The sequence below is a fragment of the Miscanthus floridulus genome, chromosome 17, assembly GCF_019320115.1.
Source record: "Miscanthus floridulus cultivar M001 chromosome 17, ASM1932011v1, whole genome shotgun sequence".
In the NCBI taxonomy this organism is placed as follows: domain Eukaryota; kingdom Viridiplantae; phylum Streptophyta; class Magnoliopsida; order Poales; family Poaceae; genus Miscanthus; species Miscanthus floridulus.
The window spans coordinates 97,734,226-97,759,695 of NC_089596.1; the positions used below are offsets into that span (position 1 = coordinate 97,734,226).

Genomic DNA, 25,470 nt, shown 5'->3' on the forward strand with positions numbered 1-25,470 from the left:
TGTTCTACGCATGTTTTACAAAGGTATCTCATGTATGGGTCTTCCGTCTATTGAGGCGATGCCGTTAATAGGACGATGGTTCGGGTAGTTACTACCGTTGTACACGTATCTGGGAATTCGTGTAGAGCGTGTAGATAAAACTTTACTGCTTTTATGCATTCATTGGGAATTGGGCTGAAATGAATCTTCTGCAGGTACATAACAACGCTATCGTGTAGAACGTATTAGCTACGTATTGAGAGATCGTTGTATGCCACCAAATTCATCGTTAGAAATTATTTATTTCCTAAGTTTGTGAGAACGTACGGCACGTACATACATCATGTTACTTGTGCATTTCATTCATCTTATGCATTCCTCCCCTTATAAATTGATTATCTCATTTTGATAAAAGTTGTATCACCTAAAATATGTTTCCTCGAGGTAATAAGAGAACTTTTGCTACAGATGGCCCGCACGAAGCAGACCGCCCGTAAGTCCACCTGAGGAAGAGCACCTCGACGTCCGTTGGCCCTAAGGGAGCACCGCACCACGGACACCTTCTTGAGCGAGTTTGGCATGCCAACTTTGCTTTGGAGAGTGCTCCATGATGTGGGGTACCCAGAGGGTCAAGAGCCGGTGTACTCTTGGAATGAGAGCCAGTTAGCAGAGGATGGACTAGCAGTGGTGGAGATCACGGTTCCTGCTCTCGGTGATGCTCCAGATTGGGATGGTTGGCATTTGGAGTTTGAGGGTCGCACTCTAGCTGAGGGTGCAGAGGAGCAGCCTTCTGTGTCATCAGGGACATTATGAGCAGATTTCCCAGTGAGCTTGCAGCAGCTCTAGCTGGTACTTTTCCTAGGGATGATTCTCGTGATGCCATTTGGGTTCAGCCTTAGGGAAGTGCATTGGTCAGAGGTCCAGCTGAAGGACAGGCTAGCGACAACCAGACAATGAGTGCTATGTTCACCGCCATCAGAGCGTATGAGGGTCTCGAGAGTACCTACTGGACTTTGATTGGCTTGCGTAGTGAGGATAAGCTAAAAGGGAAAAAGCAGAAGAAGAGACAGGCACGTGCTATAGCTAACTTGCAGGAGCAGTTGGCTAATATGAACTTACAGCGAGATCAGGCAGTTGAGAGAGGTGATAGAGCTATGCAGCGAGTGCATACGTTGACTCAAGCCAACAACAATGCAGACCGCATGATTGGACAGTTGGTTCAGGAAAGGAATGAAGCCTGGAACGCAAGAAACCTTCTGCTGCAGAGAGTCGATGAGCTAGAGGAATACAATGGCAACTTGCACGAGGAGTTTCACGCGCTCTACAATGGGGTTGGCCCATATGCTCCACCAAACGCTGCTGGCATGGACATCGACGACGACAACCAGGACGAGCCGATAGTTTCACCTGGGGGCAATGGTGATGTCTCCGATCCCAACGATGTCCCCGAGGAGTAGGCTAGTTGCCTTGCGCTAGTATCTAGGTCCTGTCGCGATGACCTTTCTTTTGTTGGTATGTAACTTATGGTATGTTGCTTCGAACGTATGAGACTTGGCATGTGGTTGGAACTGATTTTCGAATGCGATATCTGAACGCATAAAAGTCTAGTGTATGTATGCTGGCAAATTGGTTGTATGGACACGATGTTTGCCGTTGAAGTAATTTGATTAAGTGCTGTTGTTTTAATTGGGATGCGATTGTTATGCCTCTGTTTTATTGTATGAATTTATTCTCTCCAGTAAATTCAGTACGGCATAATTTTTCTTCACCCGCAATTATTACAGCTTCACTCAATCATTACTTGTTGCTGAAATATGCAGATGACAAACACTCGCCGAACCACGTATGAGGCCGCTGAGACCGGTGCTAACGGTGCGGAGACTGGTGGTGGTGGTGGAAACCATGGCAACAACAATGAACCTCCCCATGAACCGCATTTGCCACCTCCTCCCCCGTTTACCCCCGAGATGTTCCTCGCACAGCTGCTCGGGAGTCAGCGCAATGCGAAACAATCCCAGAAGAACATGGAGGATTTTCTGCGAACCATCGCCAACAATGTTCAACGTGGTAACAATCAAGGTGGTGGCATGGGAGTGAACCAATATAGCAGCTTCAAAGATTTCATGGACACCAGGCCGCTAGTATTCAAGGAAGCAATAGAGCCACTCGATGCTGAGGAATGGATCAACACGATGCAAGATAAATTCCGTGTGTTGAGGATGACTGAGGTTCTGAAAATGGAGTATGCTGCACTTCAATTGCAAGGACCGGCGGGAATGTGGTGGAAACACCATCGCACCACCTTCCCTCCAAATGCTCAGATTTCTTAGAGAGAGTTTGCTGAGGCCTTCCATGGAGTCTACATTCCACTCGGGCTGACCGAGATGAAGTTGGGAGAGTTTCTGGCATTGAACCAGGGCACCAAAACTGTGACACAATACCTACATGCCTTCAACAACTTGTGTCGCTATGCTCCCGACATGGTTGACACAGATGCTAAAAGAATAGCCAGTTTTAAGAGGGGACTCAATCCAAAAATGATGAAGCATATTGGTACCAACAACCGAGTCAGATTCAATGACTTCATCAGCGATTGTCTGAAGCAGGAGAAGAATAACAACGCCAGCACCGCAGCCAAGACACCAAGAGAGCCTTTGAAGGTGGGCCATCTCAAGCTAGAGCACCTATGGGAGGTCGTCCTCCTTATCGCCCATCGGCACCTGGCGCTAGGTTCAGGCCACCTCAGCCAAGAAGTCAGAATTTTCGTGGACCTCAAAAGCCATACAAGATGGCAGTACAGCCCAACAAAGCAGCCGCAACTGCGGTACAAGGCAGTTCCAAGGGAGCTGTGGGATCTGCCAGGACAGTTTGAGGACCCTGCTATAACTGTGATCAACCCGGCCATTTCTCGAGGTTTTGTCCGTACCCGCCCAAGAAGAAGCAGCAGACTTATAATGCTAGAGTGCATAGTACGACAGTGGATGAAATTCCAGAGGGAGAGCCCGTCACTGCTGGTAAGTTTCCTATCAACGAAAACCCTGCAGTTGTTCTATTTGATTCTGAATCATCGCATTCTTTTATGAGTCAAGCATTTGCACAGAAACATGGACAACTATGCACAGAATTGGGTTATGGGTACCGTATAAGTTCAGCAGGGGCTGATGTTTTGACCAACCGGATGGTTCGAGGGGCAACCCTTGAATTAGGTAGCAGGAAGTTCCGAGTGAACTTGATAGTTATGCCTAGATTAGTTTTGGATGTCATTATAGGGATGAATTGGATGAAGGATTGGGGAGCAGTCATAGATACCGGAAGTCGAGTACTTACCCTTAAGGATCCCCTAGGTGAGGGTACTTTCCAAGTACCATTGCCTCGGAGAACAGACCTTATAAGTGTTACATGTGCTACGGTAGTCATTCCTATTCATCAGATTCCAGTAGTGTGTGAATTCCCGGATGTATTCCCGGATGAGCTACCTGGTCTTTCGCCGGATAGGGAGATTGAGTTTGGAATTGAGTTAGTCCTCGGAACAGCTCCGATTTCAAGGAGACCCTATCGGATGCCTCCAGATGAGTTAGCTGAGCTAAAGAAGCAATTAGAAGATTTGTCAAAAAAGGGGTTTATTCGGCCAAGCAAGTCTGAATGGGGATGTCCCGCTTTGTTTGTGAAGAAGAAGAAAGAGGGCACATTGAGAATGTGCGTAGATTATAGGCCACTCAATGCTGTGACCATCAAGAATAAATATCCCTTGCCACATATTGATGTTCTGTTTGACCAATTATCCAAGGCCAAGGTGTTCTCAAAAATAGATTTGAGATCCGGTTATCATCAGATCAAGATTAGGCCACAGGATATACCGAAAACTGCATTTTCCACCAGATACGGGTTGTATGAGTATCTTGTCATGTCCTTTGGCTTGACAAATGCTCCTGCATACTTTATGTTTTTGATGAATACAGTTTTCATGCCAGAATTGGATAAGTTTGTGGTAGTGTTCATCGATGACATTCTAGTGTACTCCGAGAACGAGAAAGATCACGAAGAGCATCTGAGAACTGTCTTGACCAGACTGAGGGATCATCAATTGTATGCTAAGTTTAGCAAATGCGAATTCTGATTGAAGGAAGTTCTCTTCCTTGGTCACATTCTGTCAGAGAATGGAGTTTCAGTAGATCCAAGTAAGGTGCAAGAAGTTATGAATTGGAAAGCACCGACCACAGTTCCTGAGATTAGAAGTTTCTTAGGATTAGCCGGTTATTACCGTCGCTTTATACCAGATTTCTCGAAGATTGCCAAACCAATGACGAGTCTCCTACAGAAGGATCACAAGTTTGTGTGGACAGAGGAGTGTGAAGCAGCTTTCCACACTTTGCGGAAACTGTTGACCACTGCTCCTGTTCTAGCACAACCAGATATCGAGAAACCATTTGATGTGTTTTGCGATGCATCGAAGACTGGATTAGGATGTGTTCTTATGCAAGATAGGAGAGTCATTGCTTATGCATCACGTCAATTGAGAAAGCACGAGGTCAACTATCCAACACATGATCTTGAACTTGCTGCAGTTGTGCACGCCCTAAAAATTTGGAGACATTACCTACTTGGTAATGTGTGTAATATTTTCACGGATCACAAGAGTCTTAAGTATATCTTTACCCAACCAGAGCTAAATATGAGACAGCACAGATGGTTGGAATTGATCAAGGATTACAACTTGAATGTGCAATATCATCCTAGAAAAGCCAATGTAGTGGCAGATGCTTTGAGCAGAAAGTCACATTATTTGAATGTGCAGCCATTACTTGAAGATGGGTTCGATCTAATGCATCCTGCTGTGTTACATAGTATTCAGATTAGTTGCTCTTTGGAGAGTAAGATAATAGAAGGCCAGAAAACCGACAAGGGGATATTCCACATCAAAGAGAAATTAAAAGAAAAGCCGTCTCAACACTTTAAAGTGGATGAACAGGGCGTGTTGTGGTTTGACGACTGTCTTGTGGTTCCCAAGGATCGAGAGCTTAGGAATAAACTCATGGATGAAGCTCACCTTTCTAAGCTATCTATCCATCCCGGAAGTAGTAAGATGTATCAAGAACTAAGATCTCATTATTGGTGGACCAAAATGAAGAAAGAAATTACAGCATATGTTGTCAGATGTGACACATGTTGTCTAGTGAAAGCCATTCACATGAAACCTACCGGTATGTTGCAACCCTTATCAGTCCCTAGTTGGAAGTGGGATGATATAAGTATGGATTTTATTACAGGTTTGCCCACTACTCAAAAAGGACATGATTCAATTTGGGTAATTGTGGACCGTCTTACCAAGACCGCTCATTTCTTGCCGGTCAAAACAGATTATCGACCACCTCAATATGCCGAGAAGTATATCGTAGAAATTGTGAGGTTGCATGGTATACCAAAGACCATAGTATCTGATCGAGGCTCACAGTTCACGGCTCACTTTTGGGAACATTTACACAAAGGCTTAGGAACTAGTTTAATTCGCAGTACCGCTTATCATCCTCAGACAGATGGTCAGACTGAACGAGTGAATGCTGTTTTGGAGGATATGTTAAGAGCCTGTGTATTGTCTGCTAAGGGATCATGGGAGTCATGGTTACCATTGGCTGAGTTTACTTATAATAATAGTTATCAAGAAAGCATCAAGATGGCCCCATTTGAAGCTTTATATGGCAGAAAATGTAGAACACCATTAAATTGGGTCGAGCCTGGTGATAGAAGGTATTATGGCATTGACTTTGTAGAAGAAGCCGAGAAGAAAGTTCATATTATTCAGCAGAATATGAAAGCTGCCCAATCATGTCAGAAAAGCTATGTAGACAAAAGAAGGAGACCCCTTGCGTTTGAAGTTGGTGACTATGTTTATCTGAAAGTCACGCCAATGAAGAAGAAAAGGTTTGAATCCGAAGAAAGCTTGCCGCTAGATTCGTAGGACCATACAAGATCTTGGAACAAAGAGGTCCGGTAGCCTACAAGTTAGAGTTACCTGAGACAATGAGTACCATTTTCCCAGTTTTCCATGTATCACATCTCAAGAAATGTTTGCGTGTTCCGGAGGAAAGAATAGAACCTCGAGGTATCCAACTCAAATCAGATTTGGTGTATCGTGAGCAACCAGTCCGGGTGTTAGACACTAAGGAACGTGCTACTCGGAATAGTGTGGTGAAAACATACAAGATACAGTGGGATCATCATGATGAGGGAGATGCAACTTGGGAAACAGGAGAGTATCTACAAAAAGCTTATGAAGATTTTTATAACAAATGGTTCGTAACCCAAATCTCGGGACGAGATTTTTATAAGGGGGGGAGGGCTGTAACACCCTGGTGTTATGCCTGCATTTAGTCACTGCAAATCATACATATCATGCATCATCAAGCATTCTAATCAGACATGCCTAATCATGTAAATAACAATTGAAACACTGTTTCGAAACATCTGAAACACGTTGTGAAACCTGAATGTTGCATACCTTTGTTAGACTTGTTTTGCCCTGAATTTGCTTGCTAGGTTAGTAAAACATGGTTGGCTACTATTGTACATCATCTAGGATTGTTTAGTTCAAATTCTTGGAGCAAGGTTGTATTCAAATTAATTCGAAATTTGGCTTCAAAAATAAATTCCCAAAAATTAGGATTTTGAGTTAAACTTGGACTTTGAATTTACAATTCAAAATCTAGAAAGAATTTGGCTTTGGTCATAAAAGCAAAGTTGTAGAGAATTAAATTCTAAGCAACTTTCATTTTTGGTACATTTTCAAAAGATGTCATTTTCTTGCTCAAAATAATAGTCGAAAGATGGCATTTAAAAATTTCTTGAAAATATAAATGAAAAAGGGTTTGTTTTTCTCATTCGCGGGCCGCCGCCTCGCTTTCGGCCCAGCCGCACAGGTGGCCCGGCCTGCCTCTGCGCCGCGCCTTTGCTCCCGCAGCGCTTCGCCCTGGCCCAGCAACCGCCTCGCCGGCCCAGGCCCACGCTGCGCCTTCCACTCGCCCGCACTCGCGCGCCTACGTCCTGACGCCGGCAGAAGCCGACCGCCGCGTGGCGCCACCCGTCGCCAGGCTCCTGACCGCGCGGCCACACGCCGCGGCAGCTCTGGCACTGCTGGCCATGACTTGAATCCCCACGCGCCCACCGCATTCCAGCGCTCCTCACTTCTCCTCTCCCGCGCTGCCTCTCTGCCTCTCACCACGCGCCCGCCATAGCCACCGCGCGCCACGCCTCGTCGGAGCTCGCTTGCCTGGCCGTCCTAGCTCACCATTGAACCCTCCACCTCGCCCGCAGCACCACCACCTCGCGCACCACGTTGCCAACCAGCTCGCCACGCGATTCGACCGGAGGTGAGGCCCAATCACACGTTTTTCCTCCGCGCTGTCGCTCGTCGGAGCTTGGCCGCAGTGCACGCCGCCGTGGCTAGCCCTGCTCCGCCTCCCTCTCTTCCTCTTTTCGCACGCACCGTGCCCGCCTCGCAATGGCGGAGCTCGGTTGCGAGTCAACGACGCCGCTCCGGCCACCCTTGCGCCGGAACGAGCCCGTGCCGCCGCTCTGCAGCACCGCCGCGCGCCATGGCCACCGGCCACCTTGCTCCGGTGGTCCTCTGGCCTTGCAAGTTGCACCACCGGGTGCGCATCGCTGCGTTGAATCCAACAGTGCCGACCACGCCGCCGGCGACCTCACCGCCGGTGAGATCCGGCCGGTCAAAGCCGTCCCCTGCCTCCGGGTGACTGGCCAGTGGGGCCGGTTGACCCGCTGGGTCCCACGTGGCAGCCTCTCTGGGTGTACAGCACCGGGTGCGCCCAGCAATTGTGTCGGCTGAGTTTAAAAGGATTTTCAAAAATGATTTTTCAGAATTCTATTTAAATGCTTTAGAAAATGTTTGTGTACTCATTTTGGCTCCAAATTTGTTGAAACAAATTTTGTTGTGTTTCTTGTGACTAGATCTATCTGTTAAAAATATTGCATGTCATTTTTGAGATACTTTTCTGTAGAACTTTATTTAATCATGTATATTGCTGATAACTTGAAAAATGTGTAGAAAAATCTATAGGCTTCATAAAAATATGATTCCAAGTTTGTTAATCTTCTTATGTAATGTGCTTCCTAGGAAAAATATGTTTCATGCATGAGCTGTGGGAAAATTTTGAGGTGTAGTTCAAGTACCTTTAATGGCTGATTTTTGTTATTTTAGCTAGAGAGCAAACTTTGTATAAAACATGCGTGTGATAAATTTTGTACAGTCATTGTATGCTATGAAGAACATAGGAAAAATATTAACTCTGTTGTTGGATACTTTTCACAGTTCAAAGTATTTTTATGTTCATAATCCTTCCATAGCTTGTGATTTTTGTGTAGACTATTTTACTTATCCAAATGCCATGAAAATTTTATGGTAGTCTACTTAGAGTAGTACTATACTACTGTAATTTTCTTAGATTTTTATAAGTACCAGAAATATAGGTTGCTGTTGTAGCCCTAGTTTAAAATGAAATAAAATAATCCTCTTTAATGCAAGTTAGTTAATAATGTTAGCTTTGGTGTATCTTTAAAGCATTTGATAAGATGTGTTGACTTAAACATATTAGTAGTAGAAGAGAATGCAGTAGATGACATATGCTTGTAGTATATTTTCTTGGATGATGTCGACTACCTTGCATTCAAAAATATCCATTGTATTCATCTCATCCGATGCACCGATTGCATAAGCACTTACGCACATTGCATCATACAGGATTGCAAACCGAGAACCCAGTCGTCATAACCGAGGAGCCCGAGGAGCAGTTTGAGGTGCAGCCGCAGGAAGTGCCAGAAGCCGACGAGGAGGACGTTGAGGAACTTCCGGAGTGCCCCGATCACCGTCCGAGCTCCTTCGAGAGAGGCAAGCCCCAGAGCATTTTCTCCCGGTTTGCAATTATTAATTCAATGCTTTACTTAATTGATGCATTACGTTCAGGAGTTGTTTGCAACCGTTGCTGCATTATACCTTGTTTACCATTTGTTATACTATATCCTTGTTACCCTGGTATCCGCAGTCGAGTCAATGCTTAGCTAGCTTAGACCGGTAGAAGTCGGGTGATTTCCTGTCACCTGCGAGCTATAGGTGGTTACCTGGATCTGCTTGGATGACTATGAAGTCATGGTATAACTAAGTGTTAAATGAAGTTGAGACCAGACGGAGACTTGCAGAGTTTTGGACTGTAGTGCTTTCCGTCTGTGTCGATTAAGGACCGACCGTTGTTGGGCCTCGAGTCATGTTGAACGCATGCCTTACATTTAGCTAGCCGGATAAAGTACCTTCCGATCGCGAAGCTGGGAGATTTTTCGGGCTGAGTAGATTGCCCGCAACGCACTGTGCCGGAGCAGGTGTGGTAGGACACGGGGGCGGGATGATAAGACCAAAGTGCAGTCGGTCAGCCCCCGGGTACATGTGGTTCCTAGCAAACTCGAGATTCTTGGAAAGTTGACTCGGTGATCAATATCTCACTTTAGCGGGTGAGTGAGGTTTGTGTAAGGAATAAATCACCAGCTGGTTAGAAATCGATTCGAATCGCCATTGCTCCTGGATAGTGAGCACCTGACTTGAGTTACTTCATCGTAGTAAATGTTTATGGAACACTTGGATGGTTATAATGAATATGACAGTATGGAAGTTGTTTAATGATCATTGGTTATCATTATCTGCTTAATCACATGTTTACTCTAGTATAGGTGCAAATTTAGTCGACAGATTCATAATAATTAACATGGCAATAATACTTTTAGAAAGGTTCTTGAAATACTAAAAATGCTTCTTTTGCAAATGAGTCAGCTATCCTACTATAAAGCCCTTCATAATTCTTGGTGTCATTTATTTTTGGTTATGTCGGGTAAGTCTAGCTGAGTACCTTCTTGTACTCAGGGTTTTATTCTCACTTGTTGCAGATGGGCAGATGTATTACGGCTACTGTATCAACTGCCTTTATCCTACGATGGGTGATGCTTAGGACCATGGGCATGGTCATTCCTTACGTCTCGTCTGATGCTTTTGTTGGAGATGATCATTCGCTGGCACTATATTTGAACTCCGCGTGTGTGTGGTTTGAACAAATGACTTCCGTTACTTTTATTCGAACTGGTTTTGTAATAACTACGTTGAAACTCTGATGTATCTGAGATTGCGAACTTTTATGTAATATGTGATGGTGACCGCTAAACTTATTACGATCTTGGCTGGAATGGAAGTTGGTTTGAAATTCTTCGTGATTTCACGGACTACCGGGTTATACGGGCTTAAGTTTGCTAAATTGTCTGCTTTGGCGGATGATTTTCTTACTTAATTTCGTATAATTGGTCGGTTCTGTTACAGTATACTTTCCAACCTTCAACTCGCGCCGAAGTTTGATTTTCAACCTTTAACTATGAAACCGGTTAAGAAACACCCTCCAACTATCAAAACCTGACAAATTTGGTCCTCGGCTGGTTTCAAAAGCGGTTTTCTATTTTCGGGAGGCGCCGAAATTTTATATTATTTTTTTGAGCATCTTAACGCCCTCAAATGAAAAAAAACTCAAAACTACAAAGTTGTAGATCTCATTGAGAGCTACAACTTTGGTATAAAAAGTATTTTCATTTAACTCCATACAAATAATATATTGGTGCTCTAATGCGACAAGCGCTAGTAGGCGATTATTATGGTGCTGAAATTTTATATTACTTTTTCGAGCATCTTACTGTCATCAAATAAAAAAAATAAAACTATAAAGTTGTAGATCTCATCGAGAGCTATAATTTATATATAAAAATTATCTTGATCCGATATCGTATTGAAGGGTTATGATTTTTCGAAATTTAAGTCTTGTCACGCGATAAAACAATACTGTGCGCGTGACGAGACTCATTTCGAAAAATCATAACCCTTCAATACGATGTCGGATGAAGATAATTTTTATATGTAAATTATAGGCCTCGATGAGATCTACAACTTTATAGTTTTAATTTTTTTCATTTAAGGACAGTAGGATGCTCGGAAAAGTAATATAAAATTTCAGCACCATAATAATCGTCTACTAGCGCTTGCCGCATTATAACACTAATATATTATTTGTATGGAGTTAAATGAAAATACTTTTTATACCAAAGTTGTAGCTCTCAATGAGATCTACAACTTTATAGTTTTGAGTTTTTTCATTTGAGGACGTTAAGATGTTTAAAAAAATAATATAAAATTTCGGCGCCTCTCGAAATTAGAAAACCGCTTTTGAAACCAGCCGAGGACCAAATTTGTCCGGTTTTGATAGTTGGAGGGTGTTTCTTAACCGGTTTCATAGTTGAATGATGAAAATCGAACTTCGGCACGAGTTGAGGGTTGGAAAGTGTACTTTACCCTTAAATTAACTAGTTATAAAATATATTTTGTAGTAAATCTAGTTGGAGACCTAAACATTAATACTATTTACTATAAACTTGTTTAAAGTTAAACTAGTTTGCCTTACATAGATTACGTAGTTGTATCCTTTTGTAGACGGAGGTAGTAACGTCACGGCATGTTGCATCAGCTTCTAGAGAGTAACCTACTTAAATTAAATCGATATAGAATATACAAGGGAACCATGATGTCATAATAAGGGCCTCTTTGATACGGCTCCTAGCCTGAGTTTTACTCTCAGCTTCCGTGGAGCCCCGCCAAACACTTAAAATGCAACTTGAATTTGGTGGAAAGTTGACGAGAATCACTTCTCCATTTATACTATAAGCTGAGAGCTAAAAAAACGCTCTCCACCACTTCCCACTGCTCCCTATTCATTTATCACAGGAATCACTTCAGAATTGATTCTCAACTGCTCTCCACCTTACTCCCACTAGAATCACTCCTTAGGAGGATCAAGAAGTGAAGCTCAAGAATAAGAAGTGAAGCTCTACTAAAGTGGCCCTAAACAGCTTTATTTTTGTAGGCAGTCTATTGCACCCTTGCACATGATGAACACACACTTGACACTTTCTCACCCAAACTCACTTGAAGACTCGACCCTACTCTGCTCCCCCTTGCGTGTCCTCTGTGTGTGTGTGCGTTGCATGTTCGCATCCAGCCACCCAGGCAGGCGTCTCCGCTCAGCGCCTATATAAACCCACCAATAGACGTTGTTCGCTACTTGTACATTCTCCACTCCCACTCTTCTCTAAAGCTACACATAAAGTACTGCTGCAATGTAGTCCAGGCCCCGCCGTTAGCACTTGATGCATGCGTCAATCCGACCTACCGGTGTTTTTCCTGTGCTTGGTGAGAAGGTCCCTGTTGGAGAAGCAGGGCACGTGCAGAGACACGCCGGATCACGGCCACGCCGATCCATCGACCCCGCACACCTGCTGCGTGTGGGGGTGGAGATCGTCGGTCGAAGCGAGGAAAGCTCTTGCTTGTTGCTTCGGCTAGCTCCTGCACGTGCTCCCCTTCTCCACCATGGCCTTCTCACCACCTCCCGCCGGCCGCCGTGCGCCATTGGCCCTGTTCACTTCTCTAATAATGCGTCTTTTTTAACTTATTTTTTTTCAGTCAGAACAGTATTTTCTTTCTCACAACAAATCAGCCGGAACTGTTCCGGCTTTTTTCAGCGGGGCCATTGTCACGATCCATGGACCTCAGCTACGCCGACGATGCTTCTGTCGTCTCGTCACTGGGTGATCGACGGCTGAACCTTGGTGCTGCGGCTGCAGCAACACGAGCAAGCAGGGACAGCTGCATCAGTGGCGTGTAGCTTGGAATCATCAACCAAGAAGAAGAGATCCATGATCGCGTCTCTGTTCGACATAAATGAATGTTGCTTTAAGCCTGTCGCCCTTACTCTTCGTGACTAAGCATATGGAGACGATTGGATCGTGCTACTCCATTGACCGACTCCACGGTCAGCTACGAGACCAAACAGCGTTCAGAGAATCTGGAAGGACGGCACGGGTTTCATAAGCTGATGCCGTCTCATGTGCGGGACTGGAACTGGATCGGCAACAGTGATCTGATTGCAAAGTGATCTGAGGGCAATGAGCGTTGGTGTAATCCTCTCTACTCCGTGGAGCGCGCGATTAGTTGCGTGTTTATATAGCACCAAGTGCCTGGTAAAGGGGTTATTACATCGGTGGTTACAAAGTATTGTCCGGCAAAGATAGGTCTCAACAAAAGAACCTATCACTCTCCCTATTCCTATGCTGGTACAAGAAGATTTACATCAATTCAGTTACAACTCCAAGAGGCATACAACTCTATCTTTAATCGCCTCCTTAGTCAGACAAAAAAAACCCATAGCTTGTTAGCTCGCTCGGATTTTTCTAATGAGCCAAGCCAGCGTTTTAACTTGTTAAGTTAATGAGCTAGCTCACAGACTAAACAAGCCAAATACTTGATGTTATGAGTTATGATGCATGCATGATATTGAAGTCTGAAACTCATGTATTCTATGCATATTATTTCATAAAAAATATTATATATTTATTTTTGCTTTATGTTTGTATAGAACAAGTTAGCAATTGCTAATTTATGCGTTCGATGTGGTTGTTAATGAGCTAGCTCACGCACTAAACAAGCTGAGCTGAACTATCTGAACTATCTGGGTAACTTAACGAGAGCAAGTACAATAATGGTTTTATAGCCAAGCTAATAATGATGATGTGGATGAGAGACGATAGAAGAGAGAAGAGAGATGACAGCTTGGCTCTCTCTTTTTATTTTTTATTTTTGAAGCAACGAGAGCTTGGCTTTCATGCAAGCAATAAGCTGGGCATGAGAGCCTATGCAGTAGTGGGCCCAAGTAACAAGTGTTGTGAGGAGGAATAGAAAAGAGAAACATTTTGAAGACAAATAGAGAACAATTATTGTATAACTTGGCTCTTAATTATAACTTGACTTATAGCCAAGACACTTGGCTCAAAAATTATTGACCTTGTTGTAACCATCTAACGAGTCAAGCTGGCACGCTATCTGGTTCTCATAACTGTTATGTTGCTCTTGAATTTTTCTAGATGCCGAACATTTAAAAGGTTTTGTGAATCCATCTGCCACTTGATCACCAGAAAGAACAAATCAAGTTTTTGACATTTTTAGTCACCCATTCTCTAACAAAATGCTAATAAACATATTCTATGTTTGCTCCATGCATAAGCAGGATTTGAACAAAGATATTTCATCCAATATTATCACACTACAATGAAATAGCACGAGGACTTGAAATCCAAATTCTTGCAAAAAAAATTAATCCACATATTTTTCATGAGTTGCATTAGCGCAAGGGTTTTTAGTACTATACCTTTAAAGTGTAGCTAGCTTACAATACATACAACACACCACATGGTACAAGATTGGAGACCAAAAAATACAATAAATCCATTAGCTGACCTTCTATCATCCAAGCTACCATCCTATATGTATTACAATATGCACTCGCAACCATTGATGATGACTGACTTATCTTAAGCACAAGATCAACATCTTGTTTGATATGCTTCAAAATTCTCTTTGTATATACCCAATGATCTATAGTAGGCTTATGCAAAAGTTGGCATACCTTAACATTAATAGAGAAAGCGATATTAGTTCTAGTCAAAGTTAGATAATGCAATGAACCAAGCACCAACAACACTTCTATACTGAGTAGCATCACTAGCTCCAAAAGTCGAGCATTTCCGGATAGGCAACTTCCCGCCTTGAAGAAGTTTCATCCTAGTCTTGAGCGCAAGTAGTTATGCATGAAACTCAGATTTTGATATATGATTTGATCACGCCACAAGTGTAGAAACAAATGGGGTGAGCTCATAATCCAACCTTTCCATGATGTATCGAACAAGTTCTTCATCGTTTAGCGTTCTTCTAGCCGGTGCCATCTTAGCTTCTAATGACTCCATGAAGTGCCCTTTGATTGGCATGGATCCTTCTTGGTGCATCTGTAGCGGTGCCCATTACAAGAAGAAGATATCTTGAATACTCCCTCTGTTTCAAATTATAAGACGTTTTGATTTAAGTGCATAGAAAAAAACTATGTATCTAGAAAAACCAAAACATCTTATAATTTAGAATGGAGGGAGTAGCTTTCTAGGCTTTGTTCACATGTTTATTGTCACAACCCGTGAGACAATTGCTTGAATAAAAGCAAGAAGAAAACAAAGGACCTACTCATCCGAAGTGCTCCACTCATCAAATGTTGGGTCTAGGATTGTTGGCTTACCTTCTCTTCTTGCTTGCCATCAGTACCGGCTTCGGGAGTATGAACAACAATGGTGAAACATCCCTCAAGGTGTGCACCGCACATATCCATATGGGGACTTGCACTTGCCATAGTTGAGCCCTATACAAATTTAGAGACGTGGAAGCTTGAAACGGAAAGCTAGAGGTAGGAGATGATGTAGAGGGGCTCCTTTATTACTTGTTTTTCTTAGTTCGGCCCTTAGCAGTTCTTGGACAACTTCTTGTGGACAGAGAGACACAACAACGGGTTCATAGCAAACCCTGATGTGGAGGAGGAGGTTGTTGACGATAGATGCATTGAAAACTCTTGGGAAGGGGATATCCATTGGTAATTACAGATCTTGTTCGGCAAAGATCGGTTTAAAAATAAACGAATCTATCTCTATCCTCAGTTTTATGCTGGTACAAGAAATTTGACTTACATAAGTTTAGTTAGAACTCCAAGCAATATACACCACCATCTTTTAAACACTCGGTTCATCATCGTTCACCAACACTAACAATTAGAAGCTAGGGGTGTTTGGATATCATGGGGGTAACAATTAGCCATGGATTTTGGATACCGGCTAAACATAGGTTAATTATGGGCTGAGAAGAACGAGGGTAAAGTGCAATTTTCAACCCTTAACTTGCACATAAGTTCGATTTTCAACCTTAAACTATAAAGTCGGGTATCACACACACTGCAACTATTCAATTCGAACAAATTTGGTCCTTTAGCGGGTTTCGAAGATGGTTTTCTATTTTACAAAAGTAATAAAAATCTAGTTTAACCTCTAAAAATTCATAACTAATCTATATATTTTAAATCAGTAAAATATGTAACCTATACCATTTTTTCTAAAAATGTTATTTAACTGTTGGTAATCAATTTATAGTTATTTGAGAATTATTTGTTTTTGTTTCTATTATTTTATTGCTTGTGGTCTGGTTTATTAGAAACATGAACAAATAAGATTCAAATAACTCCAAATAGAGCACCAATGGATATTTTTTAGAAAAAAATGGTATTAGTTTCACATTTTTAAAATAAATAAGTTATGAATTTATTGAGATTAAAACAAGTTTTTATTATTTTAGAAAATAGAAAACCACCTTTGAAACTAGCTAAAGGACCAAATTTGTCTAGTTTCAACACTTGGAAGGTGTCTAGTACCTAGTTTCATAATTTAGGATTGAAAATCAAACTCCCATGCAAGTTGAACTTTGAAAAATGTACTTTACCCTAAGAACTAACAAAGCTAATAATTGGTCCGTAAAACCAATTAGCTCTTATTATTCTATAATCAGGGCCTGTTTAGGTATAAGGGCTAATTGTTAACTAGCTAAAATTAGTTAAAATTAGCTCTAATCTATTCAAAATAGGGCTAATAAGTGGGCTAATTTGTTAGCCAAGCATACAACTAGTTGTTAATCAACCCAATCTTAGCTAATTTAGGCTAATTTTTAGTCATACCTAGTAACTAGCCCTAACGATCCAAGCAAGCTCTTAGCCCATGTTCAGCCCATTATTTGAAGATATGCTAAGTTTTAGCTTGGGATCAAACACCCTTCAAGATGCTGGAAAGCTTCTGACGAGAACGTGGCTGCACTGTCAATCGTTCTGTTTGTTTGGGTTTGTTTGACTGATAAGCCATTGCTAAAAGTACTATTGACTGATTTGGTATGAGAAAAAAATACTATTCATTGACTGAAAAAAAAACAGCTTATAAACTAAATAAACCCAAACGAACCAAAATTGCCACAATGCTCGCATCAGTAAACATAGGACACTCTAGAACACAGTTCACGTGCACTACAACCAGACAATCCCGACGCCAGCACAAACACAATCGTCTCGTTCAAGTACCCATCAGTCACACCTGTCGATTGTCACGTCCTACTCCTACATACAAACAATCTACGCTAGGCAGAGACAACAATCGACGACCGACCCATGTAGTAGTATTTGTACTGATCCATGACGACGGCGACGTCTGACCTTCACATGAACATTTTACAGAGACAACAAAACAGTTTCTTCAGCGTCGTCCCAACTCCCAACAGTAAAGACGAACATTCCACCACTGTCCTATCGCTGGTCGCTGCCGAAACAGCTGACGGGAGTGCAACAAAGACCCGGCAGCCGTTCCAGTCGTCCACACTCCACACTCGCTCACCGATTGGCTCCAGAAACGGGTATCGATTTGAAACGTGGGCAATGGAACGGTGTTGTCTTCCACTTTCAGCCCGTGTTTAGTCGGGGGGAAGTTCGAAATTAGCTACCGTAGCACTTTCGTTTTTATTTGGCAATTAGTGTTCAATTATGGACTAATTAGGCTCAAAACGTTCGTCTCGTAATTTCCAACAAAACTGTGCAATTAGTTTTTTTCGTCTACATTTAATACTCCATGCACGTATCGCAAGATTCGATATGATGGGTACTGTAGCACTTTTTTGGAAAACTTTTCGCGAACTAAACAAGGGCTCAGATGTGTTTCTACGAGCCCTTGTTTAGGCCCCGTTTAGTTCCAAGCCAAAAACAAAAAATTTTCAAGATTCCCCGTCACATCAAATCTTGCGGCATATGCATGGAGTATTAAATGTAGACGAAAAAAACTAATTACACAGTTAGCCGAGAAATCGTGAGACGAATCTTTTAAGCTTAAATAGTCCATAATTGGACAATTTTTGCCAAATAAAAACGAAAGTGCTACAGTAGCCAAAAAGCCAAAAATTTTCGGAACTAAACGGGGCCTTAGTTCTCCAAAAGTGCACTATGCAAAAAGAAGATTCCCCGTTACATCAAACTTGCGGTATATGCATGGAGTACTAAATGTAGACGAAATCAAAAATTAATTGCACAATTTACTTTAACTTTGCAAGACGAATCTTTTAAACCTAATTAGTCAATGTTTAAACAATAATTTACAAATACAAACGAAATGCTACACTAGAGAATTGTGCACTATACGAAATTTGCGGGTGCAAACTTTAGCGAACTAAACGCGCCGTGACTCTGAAGATCGCACCGTTGTGTGAATGTGTGATAATAAAGCTTCAGAGGCTGACATTCCTGCCAGGATACCTGCAGCCAATTGATTGAGCTGCCGTGCTGCCGGACCTCCAAGCTTCGCCTTCCTGTGCGCCACGGTGGTTGCCGAAAGGCTGGCGTGTCTACTCTACTGTCGGGTCCCGGAGGCCGATGCTTATCCGCCTCTTCTTCCACGAGCTTACAAGGTTAACCTGTCATTAATCCGTGTGCCGTTGTTCGGCAGTTGCAAGACTGACGTTTAATTCTTTTGGACGGTCAGCTGGTCGACGGCCGTCCGTCCGATCGACGGCGACCGTGCGGATCGGACGGTTGCGGACGGCCGTGACGCTTCGACGCGCGTGCTTTATCAACTGCTCCCTCCCATCTCGCCCACTTCGTCCTCTTCAATTCCAACTTCCGAGTCGTCACCTCACCTACCGGCTACCGAGAAGCAGAAGCGCACGAGCGACACGCAGGAGGAGGCTAAGAGCAAGCGAAGTTTGAATGGCCCGCGACGGCGGCGGCGGAGGGTCACCGGGGACGGAGAGGCGGCGGGTGGCGCTGCGTGCGCTCCTCGCGTCGGGTGGTCAAGCGGAGGCGGAGGCCGCGAGGGCGCCGGGCAAGGGCCTGCTGCGCGGCCTCCGCTGCACGTCCGCGGCCGCGTTGCAGGCTATCGCTCCGGAGACCCCGCGGCCTCCGGTGGACTGGCGCGGGCTCGGGTGCGCGGCGGCGTCCCAGGCGCACGCGCCGGAAGCGGCGCGGCCCACAGCGGACTGGCGCGGGCTCGGGTGCGCGTCTGCGGCAGCCCAGGCTCACGCGCCGGTGGGCGCGCCCCGGCGTTCCGAGGAGTGGCGCGGGAGGCGGCGGAGGAACGGGAGGGAGAGGCGGAAGGCGAGGGGCGGCGGTGGCGTCAGTGGAGGTGCCGGGGTGGGCGTCGGCGGCGGGGACGTGTGGTGCACGCCGGGGATACCGTTCGCCGCCGAGGCCTCCTCGGTGGACTGCGTGGTGGCGCCGCACCAGACGGTGGCCGCGCGCCGCCGCGCCGAGGCCGACAGGCCGCGCAGGGAGGTATGCCTTAGCCTTACCGCTCTCCCTTTGCTCGTTGCGGATTCGGTCCTGGATGCAGGATTCTGCATCTATTCGTTCGTACTGAAACCGTTCATAGTTTGCTAGGATTTCATCTTGTATGTCCTTGCATGCCCAGATTTGATGGATGCCGTCACATGTTCACGAGTCATTCCTCATCCATGTCTCTCGCTTTAGTCCTGCCATCCCGTAGCTGTTTCCTCCATTAATCCGTTCAAATTTCTACCTCGTCCTGCTAATTGACCATTGATTATTCCTCGGTGACAGAGGCCTGGCGCGCCTCCGGCCAGGAGGGTCACCATGCGGGAGCACATGTCCTCGTCTCCTCTGAGTTCACCGCCACACCATGACATGCCGTTCGTTGATGCCGACCGTGCACCTTCTGGGCGCATCCGACATATGAGTGCCCGCCGGCACTCCCAAGCACGGGCTGAGGAAGAGGTACGATACAGTTACGCAGCATCTATTCTGTTCAGCTCACTGTGTCGTGTGCTTGGATATGAATTTTGTTATGAATCAACTCTGCAAACTACAAATTCACAATGCATCCTTGCCTGCAATAGGACCCCTTTTTATAATTATAGGTGACTTCCGGTGTGTGTGTTTCTGTTTCATTTGTTAGTTGAGTGTTTCACATGATATCATCCTTTTGAGATATGGAGTGTCAACTAACATGGACTTTCTGTTAGAGTTAGACATCCAGTAGCTAAGAACAGGCTGCGCCTTGGGAAGTGTGTGGTACCCCATGCTATCTACTCTACTCTACTTGCTGGTAACGTACCCATTGAGGAAACGGCCACAGATATGAGGGGTTCACATGACGGCAGGTGATACCGTAATAGGAGAACATGGCTCAGGAATAGATAAGTTTGGTGGTCAGGTGGGACTTTGAGTGTAGATGCAGAGTTCTGGCTATATGCATCAATGTTGAATCATTGTGCTGAGCTGAACAACCATGTTGCTGATTCTTTCGGTTAACTGCCATGTTGCTGAAATGATGCTTGTTTTGCTGTTTACCGAGCTTTCTGGAATGAGCCAGTGGCAATGGATTACACACATTGCCAATGATTAAAATTAGGTGTTGTGTTCAAGTAGGTTCGTTCTATAGTAGCAGTAGGTGTTAATTAGCTGTATAAGAAGGTATTATAGAATGTGAACTAGCATTTTTGTCAGTGAAAGGTGCTCTTTGTTATTACATTATAGTGCTGCAATTATTGGTTGAAGTACTTAGGTGTTCAGGTAAAGGAGTTAACAGTACTGTTTCCATGGTATTTTAGTCTGTAGCCCTATGTACTTGTTCTATACACATGGTATTTTAGTCCGTAGAACGCACACACCGAGGAGATCGACACCTGGCTATTGGTGTGCTTCCACCCCGTCATCCATGTGCACTGTAGATCCTGCAGTATTTTTTAGGGGAGATCCCTGATGATGTCTTTTTTTTTTTAGGGAACAGGAGGGGCTCAGGAGCCCCTACTGAACCTGATGATGTCTTTAGTCAGTGTTTTTTTTTAGGTGCTGTGTTTTCTTCTTTAATTTTTCGAACTTCTTATTTGTGACTTGCAGATGATGTTCCGAACAAGGATTTTATTGGGAAGAATGGGTATTTATGATCAGTATCAGGATTGGCGCCTTGATGTTGACAACATGACATATGAGGTATCTTCTCACTGCATACCATGTAAAATAAAACAGAAGATTTTATGCCTTCATCATCGCTCACTATTTCACTTGACAGGAATTGCTCGATCTTGAGGACCGGATTGGATATGTAAGTACAGGGCTTCGTGAAGACGAGATCATTCAAAGCCTTAGGATGGTCAAGTACTCCGCCTTCAACCCCAAGCATTTTTGTACAGAAATGGATAGGAGATGTAGCATCTGTCAAGTATGCCCCTTCTCTTTCTCTTTTCCCTCCTCACTTCCTGCACCTCTACTCGGCACCTGATGTGTAGCCATCGATTCCATTTCAATTTTCAGGAAGAGTTTGAAGCAAACGAGGAAACTGGGAAGCTGAGCTGTGGCCACAGCTATCATGTGCATTGCATAAAGCAGTGGCTTTCTCGGAAGAACGCTTGCCCGGTTTGCAAGACCACTGTCTCAAAGACCTGAAGTCCCTATTCTAGTGTCTAAACCACACTTTCATCGAGTATAATTAATCAAATTGAAATGCAAAAGATTAGTTCTTCTTTTGTTGCTGTACAGCCCAGCCGTCTGCATACACGCTTGTACAAGCACAGGATCCAAGTATTTATTTGCATATAGAATTTACAATTTTTTCTCCATGGTCTATTGAGTACAGTGTCTAGTACAGTACTGCCTGTCTGACTCAACGCATGACAGTCGGACTGCATGAGTTCTTCCATGCATTCTGTTGAGAAAGTTGCTGCATCTCAATATAATTTAAGACTTTTTCCCCCAGCTCCAGCTTGAATTCAGCTTGGTCTGAACTATGAAGTATTGGTAGGGATGAAAACGGTACGGAAATATTCCGAACCGACCGCTTTCGTTTTCTATATTATGATACTGTTTTCTATATTATGATATCGTTTCCGAATTTTGCCAAACATAAACATTTGTCATTTTCAATTAGTTTCGCAACCATTTTCAACCATTTGTTGTACTCTTTAATTGCTAAAATGTAGAAATATCCCGAACCGATCGCTTTCGTTTTCTATATTGTAATACCGTTTCCGACCGTTTTCATTGGGAGCATGTTTCATCCACCACATTTCCCGGTGACGACCTTCAGGTACTTGGACACCACTGTCCTCGTCTTCCTGCTCTTGATGCTGAACGACGGCGGCCTTTGCTTCCGCACCACCATCGACGATGACGGTGTCCCCGTCGTCTTGGACGTCTCCGACCCCACGCCCTCCCTCAGCGCCGGCCTCCTCCGCGTCTGCGCGCGCTGCAAGCCAACCGGCGGTTCAGGTTCCTCTCCACTCGGGCTGTCCGTGGCATCCGCTTCCAAGGCCCTCGCTTGTGCATCTCCTTCTCGATCATCTCGATCCGCATCGATATCTCCTCGCCGGCGCGCAGCGCCTCCGCCCACGCCTCCGCCGCGGCCACCTTCTTCTCGGCGACGATCTGGACGACCTCGGGGCGGCCGGTCAGGTACTCGTACTCGAACCTGGAGATCGTCACGTTCCCGGACGTCTGCTGCGACATGACCGCCGCCCTGGCCAGCGTTGCGGCCTCGACGGCGGCCCTGAGCTTCGCCGTCGCCACGGCCTCCGACGCCCTCGCTGCCTCGAGCTCCTTGACTGACTCCCTGACCCACTGCTCGACCGCCGCGATCTCGGCGCCGACGGTGTCCGCGTCCTCTTCTGACGCACTGGTTCTCCAGCTCCGTCAGCGCCCTCTCCTTCTCCGCCGCCTCGGTCTCCTCGCCCAGCTGCCGCAGCGCGGCCGACAGCTCGGCGAGCACCGCCTCGGCCCTCTCGTCAGCGGCCGTGGCGGCGTCCAATCGGGACCTGGCCCTGAGAAGCCTGGCGTTCAGCTGCTGCACCTGCGCGCTGGCCCTCTCCTCCTGCTCGGCTAGGCGGTCGATCTCCTCGGTGACACGCGCCTTCTCCATGCGCGTGCGTTCCACGGAGCCGGTGAACGGGGCTCCCTCTTCCTTGATGGACTCCAGCTCTACCCTCGCCGAGGTCAGCTCGGACTCCGCAGCCTGCCGCGACGAGCGGTCGTCGCGTTCGTGCTCCCCGTGTCGCGCGATCGTCAGTGCGTACTCGGCGTGGCGCGTCTCCTCCGTCGCTGGCACCACCGCCGTGTCCGCGGACTCGAGTCCCACGTCGGAGCTGCTGGCGGTGGCGTACCTGTGGTCAGGGTCGCTCGCTCCGAGGCTCCTGTCCCTCCGCAGCACGTCGGCAAGCGCCCTCGTGACCTGGACGCCCTCGCGGAATCCTCCGGCCACGGCGAGCTCCGCTATGCCACGGCCACGCTCCTCCTCGTTTTCCTCGCCGGCCTCTCGCTCAACGCCGTCGAGCGTACGCGAACCGGGGCTTATCGCTCTGGGCGTCGGCGTCTCCGCGTCTCCGTGAGCCTCGGCCTTGGCCTCCCTCGCGGCCTTCACCTCGCACCGCAGCTCCCGGAGCTCGCTCTTGACGCGGTCCAGCTCCTGCATCACCTCGACGAGCAGCGTGTTGCTCTGATCCCGAGGCTGATCGGCATCCACCACCAGCCCCGGCTTCTTCCTCCTGCTGCTACCGCTGCCGCTGGCATGTGTTCTTTGGAGCTCCGGCCTGTGAGAAGACCTCGCCGTGGCGTTGGCCTGCTCGATCTGCCGCTCCAGTTCCTGCGCCATGCCAGTTGCCCTCGACAGCTCGGACTCGGCACGGCCGCGCTCTCGCTCCGTGACGGCCCTGCGCTGGTGCAGCCTCTCCAGGCTGGGTCTCGCCGGTGAGTCGTTCGCAGGTGAGAATTTCTACATGCGCCACGGTCGATGTCAAATACATCACAGAGCAGTACAAATCGGCAGCAAAAAGGACATTAAAGAAAGAAAGAAAGAAAAAGGCAGCGCATCATTTCCTTCCAGAGATTTGATCAGATGGTACCTTGTGGGTGGCTCTTCTCGTTCTCCTGCTCCTCCCCGGCCTCCTCACGTCGATGCTCTGACCAAAGATGCTCATGGCCTCTCCTAATCTGATCTCTCCAGAGTTCTGCTCCATTTTACCCTCCATGTTCTTGGAAGGTCTCTTGGAAGCTGGAAACTATGGTTATATAGTATGACAGAAACAAGGTAAAAGGATTCTGGAGCCGTGTGTGTTAACAGAAATGACAAAGCGTTGGCGCTGAAGTTCCAAGCCTGAATGCTTGGCAGAATTCAGAGGAGCTCACTAGCAGTACAACACATCGCAGTGGCAGCTATATTATCCATGATGTCACGGCCTCCTTCTAGAAACGAGCAAATATCTGGCTGGTGATTGTGATTTGTTCCCCAGCTCGCATTTCCTTGTTAAATCAGTTGCCTTGGTGGTTCATTGGACAGCATATAAATGCAAGTCCCAAGATCACTTTGGGTCGATGAAATCAGGAGCGGTTTTAGGTTGGAGTGAGTCACGCAGCCTCAGGAGGCAGATTACTGCTTCGAAAACATTATGGTGTAGATTAGTAGAAGTTCACCGAATATGCGGAGGTTTCATGTTCTTGTTTACATATATTTTGGGAGAACTGACTGGACAAACGGGCCCTGTCGTATTCAGCTTCAGCAATCTGAATATCTGATAGGCTGAAGCTGATGCTCTCGTCTCCTGCTGCTAAATTACTACCCGGAAACGAATCACACCACCTCATAACCGCAATTCCATGCGTCACCAAAGCTAACGACATTAATAGAGCTCGTTATATGGGTGAGCAAGATACAATGCCCGTGCCTTGGAGACTCCTATGGACCTACTAATACCAGGCACAACCGGTGAATTTTCACTTTGCTGCTGGCGCCTGTGCAGAGGACAAGCTGTGGAACTGTATCATCACCATTGCTGCATGAGCTACATCGTGGGAATTGCTGTCAGATCAGCAGTGACGACTGACGACATGTATGCAGCGAGAAGACAGCCCTCGATGAACTAATGGTGCGATGCCAAGACATGGCTGCTCTGCTCCTGGCTGGCAAGACCGTTGGCTGCTCTGCATTTTTGGCATTTAAATTAATTAATATATAATATTTCAATTTATTTTGTTTTCAAATTAATCAATTAATATAAAATTTGAATTTAGTTTGTTGGGGTCCTCCTAAATAGGAGAACACCCTTCAAAAATTAGCGTATGCTGCTAATTGTGGCGAGCACACGGTATTCTTTAGTAAAAGGCGAAAGAATAGTTCGCTTTGTGCTCACCACGCAGCTGCGTGTTTTGTATCAGTGACACTGCCCTTCCTCTTATAGCACACCCCATAATCCCATCTTAGTAGCTGCACGATATGGTGCTAATTCATCATCAGCTGTCTAACCTTTGCTTTCCCCTAGGCTGTCCAGCAATTCGGTGGGCTGTGGTACATCCATCCTTGGGCTGTCCAGCAATGCATCCCGCGGAGTCCGGCCCGCCAACGGTTTCACAAGTGAAAAAACCTTTGCATGCCTGAGCTTGAGCTGGCGCGCAGTCAACGCCTCACGATTTTTTAATTTCTTAACTCGTTTTTTTGGCAAAAAAGAACTTCCCAACA

The 25,470-nt window shown here is 45.6% G+C and overlaps 2 protein-coding genes and 1 non-coding gene across 3 annotated transcripts; 1 reads left to right on the forward strand and 2 right to left on the reverse strand.

The window, feature by feature from the left end:
- Positions 1-18,600: 18,600 nt before the first annotated feature.
- Positions 18,601-21,722, forward strand: LOC136517496 (uncharacterized). Its single transcript, XM_066511069.1, has 5 exons — positions 18,601-19,283; positions 19,569-19,742; positions 20,868-20,960; positions 21,040-21,189; positions 21,282-21,722. Exons 1-5 carry the CDS (start codon positions 18,720-18,722, stop codon positions 21,411-21,413), a joined length of 1,113 nt encoding a protein of 370 aa, XP_066367166.1. The 5' UTR covers positions 18,601-18,719; the 3' UTR covers positions 21,414-21,722.
- A 459-nt stretch (positions 21,723-22,181) lies between these two features.
- On the reverse strand, positions 22,182-24,614 carry LOC136516055 (protein PLASTID MOVEMENT IMPAIRED 2-like). The gene is made up of 3 exons (XM_066509464.1): positions 23,861-24,614; positions 22,636-23,730; positions 22,182-22,583 (listed from the first exon to the last, which is right to left on the reverse strand). Exons 1-3 carry the CDS (start codon positions 23,984-23,986, stop codon positions 22,182-22,184), a joined length of 1,623 nt encoding a protein of 540 aa, XP_066365561.1. The 5' UTR covers positions 23,987-24,614.
- A 420-nt stretch (positions 24,615-25,034) lies between these two features.
- LOC136519291 (U5 spliceosomal RNA) lies at positions 25,035-25,153 on the reverse strand. Its single transcript, XR_010774842.1, has one exon. It is a non-coding gene; the product is annotated as a U5 spliceosomal RNA (small nuclear RNA).
- Between the last annotated feature and the right edge of the window lie 317 nt (positions 25,154-25,470).